General features: G+C 37.7%; 1 protein-coding gene across 1 annotated transcript in view; it reads left to right on the top strand.

Annotated features, from left to right (window-relative positions):
- MTRR (5-methyltetrahydrofolate-homocysteine methyltransferase reductase) overlaps positions 1–3969 on the top strand; it is a 24035-nt gene extending 20066 nt beyond the window's left edge. Inside the window, 5 exon segments of the mRNA XM_010075449.1 lie at positions 807–925; positions 2497–2589; positions 2676–2813; positions 2815–2850; positions 3825–3969. Of these exon segments, the coding sequence (XP_010073751.1) occupies positions 807–925; positions 2497–2589; positions 2676–2813; positions 2815–2850; positions 3825–3969 (531 nt within the window).
- The last annotated feature ends 3489 nt before the right edge of the window (positions 3970–7458 follow it).

Here is a 7458-nt window from a genome sequence, read left to right as displayed (position 1 = left end):
TCTTTCCTTAAACTTGAAAGTAAATTCAAATCCTGTCATAATCAATATGCAAAATAAATTGGATATTTGCTTATGACTTTAATGGATGAAGCTCTGCTATGGCTGCTGCTGAGTCTTGAGTAATAAAGAATTAAAAATAGTCACCTCTCATTTTCTGTACGTTAGCCATGCCTCAGAGAATACTTGTGAAACTCCTATGAAAATCATATTTAGAATTATTTTCAGACACAAATCTGAAGATCAGAATTCGAGTTTATCAGTAGAATGATATAAACTGTTTTCCAAGATCTTTGAGCAGTTGTCTGCCTCCTGTCACCTATATGCATTTTTAGACATCATGTAAAACTTTTACAAAAGTTAAGAAAGCAAGCTCATTATCAGTAGGCTTCAATTCGCTATAAACAAATCCTCACCTCCATTGGAATATTTAGATATCCACAATGTAAAAAAAGGTTGAGTTGCCTATAATAGCAATAACCTTTACTACCCTTTGAGTACCAAAACCAATTCCATGAATTTTGTTAACAGTATTCTGAAACTATTTGTGTGGTTTTGCCTGGTTTTTCTCCAGATTGATTAGTAGGTCTGTAAGTATGGTGTGGGGTTTTGGATATTTTTTCATAAGCTCAGGTGAAATTTTTTTTCCAGATGTCTATATGGTGTTAAAAATAAGCTCTGAAACTCAGGATTTGGAAGGGTGTGTGGACACATATACTGTATAAATACCCTGCAGGTTCTAAAATGTTCACGGCATTTTCACAGCTTAATAATATTCTTCAGTTGTATTCTGTCTAATTTCATTTTAGATAACTATTTTTGCTCGTCCAAACAATACTTTCCACTTACCTGCAGACCCATCTGTCCCATTCATGATGGTTGGTCCAGGAACAGGAATTTCACCATTTATTGGTTTCCTACAACATAGGTATGTTTCAAATTGTTACCTGGAAAGCAGCCTTTTTATGTTGAGGAAAATACAGCCTCAGGTTTTGAGTACAAATATAGTGAAACGTGGTGTGCTGATTAGAAAGTCCTATTAATTTTAAACAAGCTGTGCTTGTTTATGTTTATCAAATGAGCAACACTTCCACTTTCGTCTGACTGTATTTAATATCCATAGTGGATATGTAAGGAATTGGGTGAATTGCAGAAATAGTGATAAGAAATTAAATCTTTTATCTATGTGTTGCTAGTGGAGGCCCTGTAAGTACTTGGTAGTTCTTAGAAACAGTGTTGATTGGCTTAACTTTTTGATATTCAAAATCCATTTCCTTCAGAAATGGCATCTATATTAAAAACCTTGGCATGCTGAATGTTAAGTTTTCTCCCACATTCCCCTGTTCCTGTGTGTTTACACGTTCTGATGTTTTAAGATTGGAAGCTTGGCACCTGAGCCCTCAACTAGGCAGTAATCTTGGGTTTTGTGGGTTTGTATTTGAGGGATGATAGATCCTTTTTTTTTTTTTTTTTTGCTCTCCAATTTCAGCAGCATAATTTTGCAAGATAAAGAGATTCTTGTTCAAAAAGTGGCAGGCACCTCATCACCAAGAATGTGTGAAAACATGATTTTTTTTTTTTGAGGAATTGAAGAATGGGAAGAGTAAAATATTTGGGTGGGAATGGTTGCAAGTTTTGTAGGTAACCAGCACATCTTATATAATTCCTACGTGGCTTACTCCTTCCAGCAAGAGAATGGAGTTTCTTGCATCCCGTACCAATTATTTTAAACCCATTTTATTTGAGAGAAAAGTGAAATTTTGACATGATGTTTCTGACTCCATGCTTCTGCTTTAACCAAATCACTATGTACAATCCTTACTCCTTAATTTTAACCCCCAAAATATGCCTTTATGTCTCAGAATTATTTTGTATTTTATTTTGAAGGATTCATAGCATTTCATAAGCATTTGATCAATGATAAATAAAATTTCTATCTCAAAATGTAACTAGAAAGATGCAACTAAAACCCCTATAAAATAATACCTTCACTATTATTTCAAAAAAATACAATAACTCTTCTGATGATGTAGTAGTAAATAGATTGTTATTCATAAAGTCTTGCAGGTTTCTACAGCTAAATGGAAAATGTGCTAAAAATGCTTTGTGCTGAGTTTTCCTGGGTGTTTTTTTACAGGGCTTCCAATGAGGGGTAAAGGGTAGTGATCTCCTTGTTCAGCAGTCAGGATTGTTTTGTGAGATGCCTGGAAGTGTCAGTCTTGACTATTCCAATATGAAACTGTGTCAAAAAAAACCCTCTCTGAAGTTGATTGATTTTGATCTGGGCCAAAAGTGAGTACCCGAGAAAATCAGAGGAGGGTTTGACTGTCATTTACCTTATGCGGTTTCACCTTTCTGCCAATATAGAGGTTTGTGAAAGCACTACTTTAAATGAGAGCTAGGTTATGGTTATAAACATTTTTGATTCTGCACTTCCTAAAACAGGATTGGATTTACCTACTATCAATACTTTTTTTTTTTTTTTTTTGGTCTGTGTAGGCAAAAGCTCAGAGAAGAACATACAGACTGGGAATTTGGAGAGACATGGCTGTTTTTTGGTTGTCGGCATCAAGATCGAGACTATTTGTTCAAGCAAGTTTGCAATTTAACATTGATTTTGTATTAATGAGAAAATGCTTATCTCTGAATCATTACTAAAAGTTTTTATTGTCTTTCAGAGATGAGCTCAGATGTTTTCTTGAAAATGGCACATTAACTCATCTTAAGGTTTGTTTCTCAAGAGACTCTTCAACTGCAGAAGTAGCCCAGCCTAAATATGTGCAAGATGTCATTAGGCTTTATGCTAAGGAAGTTGCCAGTTTTGAAACAGAGAGGTTACTTCTATGTATGTGGGTAAGTAGAGTGGAGAAGGACTGTCTCAGAAAGAACAGAGTTAGCAGCAGTTTGAGGCTTTAGAAAGACTTAGAGCTATCTGACAGAAAGGACCAATATGATGTTGAAAAATAGCGTTGCTGGAATGCTTGAATTTCAACACTATGTCCATTTTTTTCCAATATATTCTTGAAAGTATAGCTTGTAACCACAGTTTCACTGGTTGCTTTAGTCACTTATTATTTCTTTGTCTTTTTTGGTATTCAGTTAAGCTATGGGAGGTTTCAAGCTAATAGATCTAATAGATAGAAAAAGATACTTGAATGCACTTGATGATAAACTGAACAGATGTGAGACAGCATCAGTCTTCTGCGTGTTCCAGGCTTGGATGGGCCAGAATGCTAAAGCTCCATGATAGTAATGTATTTTAAAGTGGGAAGTTGTATTGGTGGATGCTAACTTACCTGGAGGTTTGAGATTTTCAGGAATTTTGTTGATAAATCGAAAAAATGTTTGAATATAGAGGCCAATGTCAATACTTTCTCCTGCAGGAGTAAATGTTAGCTTTTTGTATTAAATCTGGAATTATTAATAAGTGAGGGTTTGGGTTTTTTGTTTTATATTGGAACTATATGGTGATATAATAATAAATAATACTTCAGCAGGTCCAGTTCTCCCTAAAAGAAAACAATTATTCAATGACAGCTCAACCAGAGTTCCAAGGTTTTTTTCTTATAAATGACAGCATGCTGAAAATTTGTAATGTTTGATTGAGAGAAACCCTTGTTACTGTCAATGCTCAGCTACATGAAAGCTCAGTGAGAATCTGGCCATGCAATATGCAAGCTGTAATTGTGTTTGGAGTTTTTTTTTAATGCCTCTTTTCCAATAGTATCCTGCTTCTGAAGCTGTTGATAAAAGGAAAGATAGACTATTATGCATTTACTCATTTACTCCTCTCTTTTTTCTTTTTTTTTCTTTTTTTTTTTTGGCAGAGATGAGAAGCACATGGCTGATGGTGTAAGTGATGCTGTAGTGGATATTTTAAGCATGGAAATGGAATCTGACAAATTGGAAGCAATGAAAATCCTGGCCATGCTTCGGGAAGCAAAACGATATTTACAGGATGTTTGGAGCTAAACATTTAGCTTTTCCTATGCCTTCATAACACAAAAGATTTTGTTTTGCATTTATGCTTTTGACTAGAAGTTATTGTCAAAAGTGCTGTCTGTAGTCACACAAATCTTAACTTTCTCTGTTGACCTTTCAAACAGAAATATGAAACCTTTTAAATGACAACAAACCAGGCTGCCTTTTGAAGCATATGTTTTTTTAATGATGTTACGTAATGGACTGTTTTGATTCTTTCATTTTAAGATTGTGTTCACATAGAAAGAAAAACCTTCTGCACTTGTACAAGTATAATTATATATTTACATTACATCATGTATTTTTTCCTATGATGTATACATAGAGAAGCTACAGAGTAAACATGATATTAAATACTAATCTATGCGTCATCAGATACATTACTGACTTGCCAAGATTTATCTGAATATATATTAGGTTTACATGGCCAGGTTTTGTTAGTGGGGGGGCTACAGGGGTGGCTTCTGTGAGAAGCTCCCCCCATGTCCGATAGAGCCAATGCCAGCTGGCTACAAGACAAACCATTTTCTCACAGAAGCCACCTCTGTAGCCCCCCTGCTCCCAAAACCTTGCCACACACACCCAATATCCTTGCCTTTATTTTACACAAAGGGAAACCCAGGCAAGGTAAAGCTACTGAATTGCCCAAGATAAAGAAGGCAATGAACAAAGACTTGGGCTGCTGTTTCTCCAGGTGCCATGCTGCTGATTAGCTCATAGATCTGTCTTTCTCATGCATTTCCTCAGTAATTGCACTGTCCGATATCACAGAAAATCTAGTGACTTTCCAAAAATGCAGAGGTGTTTTTTTAACAGTAAGTTTAGGTAACTTTTATACAGTGGGATGTAAAATCTAAGCCTCAGACTTGGTGGGAAAAGGTAGGTCCCACTGCGCTCTACATAAATGCTGTCCAGGGACCGGTATGTTGGAGGTGCCAGCAGCGGGTGTGTGTGAGTACATGTGTCAGTGTGAGGTTAGTGGTGAGTGTCAAGCCAGACTAGCCAACAAGTAGGGTCAGTGTCTTGTGAGACAACGGGAGGAGCTGGCTACTGGAGGGACCAGAAAGTTCAGGCCAACTGCTGGAGCGACCATGGGGCCTGGGGGTCACCTGGGGCCTGATCGCGTGTGTGTGTGTCTCTGTGCGTGAGGCAATGGGGAGAGCAGGGATGAGGGCCAGCTACTGGGTGGACAGTGTGTCTAAGCCCAGCTGCTGGTGGGATGACATCATATGTGTTTGTCAGTGTTGGTGGGACACATGTTGCATGTATGTATATATGTATTTTCCATTAATGACCTTTAGCCTGGTCAGCTAGAGAGGGGAGCCACTGGGGCCTGGGCCCAGGGTCCGTCCCCATTCAGATGAGGGCCTGACACAGACTGGGTTGACGGTTGGACTTGGTGATCCTTGAGGTCTTTTCCAACCTTAATGATTCTATGATTCTATGTGATTCTATGTGGGGGGTGTGTGTGTATAACAGGGAACATTCTTACCCTCAAATTTCATCCCTGAAAGAAAGAACTTTTAAATGTATTTTTAAATAAACCCCAAGCCTATATTTGCCAAAACTTAGTGTTTTGGTTTTTTTGTTGTTGTTGGTTTTTTTTTTAGTGTTTCACCACCTGGTATTTAGTGCATCCAGTCTAACTGAAGGTGAGGCCACATGTGGGAACATGTATGTTTTTCTACACATGAGGCCACACACAAATTTTGTGGCCCCCTGCCCCACTTTCACAAATGACTGCACATGTGTATAGGGCTAAGCAGAAATTCAGTGAAGTCATGAGCCATTTTAGCAATTTGGGATACTGATGGTCTTGCACAAGCAATTATTAGTGTCTCAGTTTCACCAGATGTCTCTTGTATAGAAAAGGGCCTTTTCTTCAGGTTTTTTCCTGCTCTTCAAATGGAAACTTTATTTCTCCATCCATTTCACTCCAGCTATGCTTTATCTGAGTTGGGAAGGTTAAAGCTGAATCCAGCAGTCCAATTTCAGACAAGACAGTGATTATATAATAAAATAACAGAATATTTTCAGTATTATTTTCTATTCTGTTCTGGTTTTTGTGGTGTTGTGGAGGAATAAAAACGGGAGAATCCCTGCTTGCCTGGTGGTGATTATAGGAAGAACATTACATTGCTAAAAGTTATGGTCTACAAGCCCTGGTCACTTGTGAATTGAGAGATGAATCTACATTGGCAGAATGGTACAAGCAACTGATTTGGATCTGAAAACTGAGCTAGTTGATGCAATGGTTTAATATAAGAGCTACAGAATATTTTAACGAATTTTGAGAGTCTGTTTTCCAGTTGAAGAAAATATGTAAATATAAAAAGCTTCTCAGTACTATTAGAGTTGCCTGTCATAAAGAAATCAAAATACTTTGAAAGCGATGGCAAAAGCCGTATGTCAATTTCTTTAGTCTCAAAACCCTATTCAAATATGTTTCATATTGAAAAAATTGGAGTTTTATACAAATGCAAATTAGCCTTGAAAAGTTGATTCAGCACCACCACAAATTACATTCTCTTTCATTAGCATTTGAATAAATGCTTCACTTCTGGTGGAAAAGGTTTGTAACACTGACAAAGCACTCAAATAAAAGGTTCTACAGTTGCTTTGAAAACAGCATTTTTGTAAGCCTCCATCAGCCAGGGATATTAATTTCTTATCTGTTCTTTCTATTGCTTAGATGATCAATTGGATTTCCTTAACTTTCTTTTTTTTTTTTTTTTAAGATACATTTTATTGTAACTTGCTAGAAGATCAGCAAGATGCTGTTTCTAGTACTTTCTCCTCAATGGTGACTAAAGAAGTGAACAGTGAGGTGGACTGAAAACTGACTGACCTGCTGGTCTCTAGTGGTTGTGATTAGCTCAGCTGGATGCCAGTTGCCAGTGGTGTCTGGGGGACAATACTGGGTCCAACCTTGTTTAACATCTTCAGTAATGGCCTGGATGATGGGGCAGAGTGCACGCTCAGCAGGTTGGCAGATGATGCAGAACAGGGGGTGCAGTAGCAGTTGATAGATGAGAGTGCTGCATTTTAGAGGGACCCTGACAGTCTGGAGCACAGAGCCGAGAAGAATCTCACTTAAAAGTGACCTTTGCAAGTTCTTGACTTCAGCTTAACTGCTGGCACCTTTCTTATATGGAGTGTAGTTTCCCCTAGTTAGAAAGCTTCTGACTTGAGCTTCTGACAATGAAGAGATACTACCCAAGGAAACCTGCAAATGAAGAAGGAGTACTGTAGAGGTTCCTCAAAGCTTGCACATTAGGGAGCTTGAGGTGTTCTTTGGTACCTCTGATATCTACAGCATTGTGCAGTGGTCAATGGTCTACATTTTGTTTTCTTGACAATGTTTTCTGAAATGTTCAATGTTACACATATTTGAAAGGGGCAGGTTGGAGGAGGGGATTGCATGGACCACTGCTGTAGAGTCATTTCCCTTTCCCTGATGTTTACTTTAGAAATGATCCT

This window comes from Pterocles gutturalis, unplaced genomic scaffold (assembly GCF_000699245.1).
Source record: "Pterocles gutturalis isolate BGI_N339 unplaced genomic scaffold, ASM69924v1 scaffold26027, whole genome shotgun sequence".
NCBI classification, from domain to species: Eukaryota; Metazoa; Chordata; class Aves; order Pterocliformes; family Pteroclidae; genus Pterocles; species Pterocles gutturalis.
The sequence above is the reverse complement of the archived record's forward strand: the minus strand, read 5'-3'. Positions and strand labels throughout refer to the sequence as shown.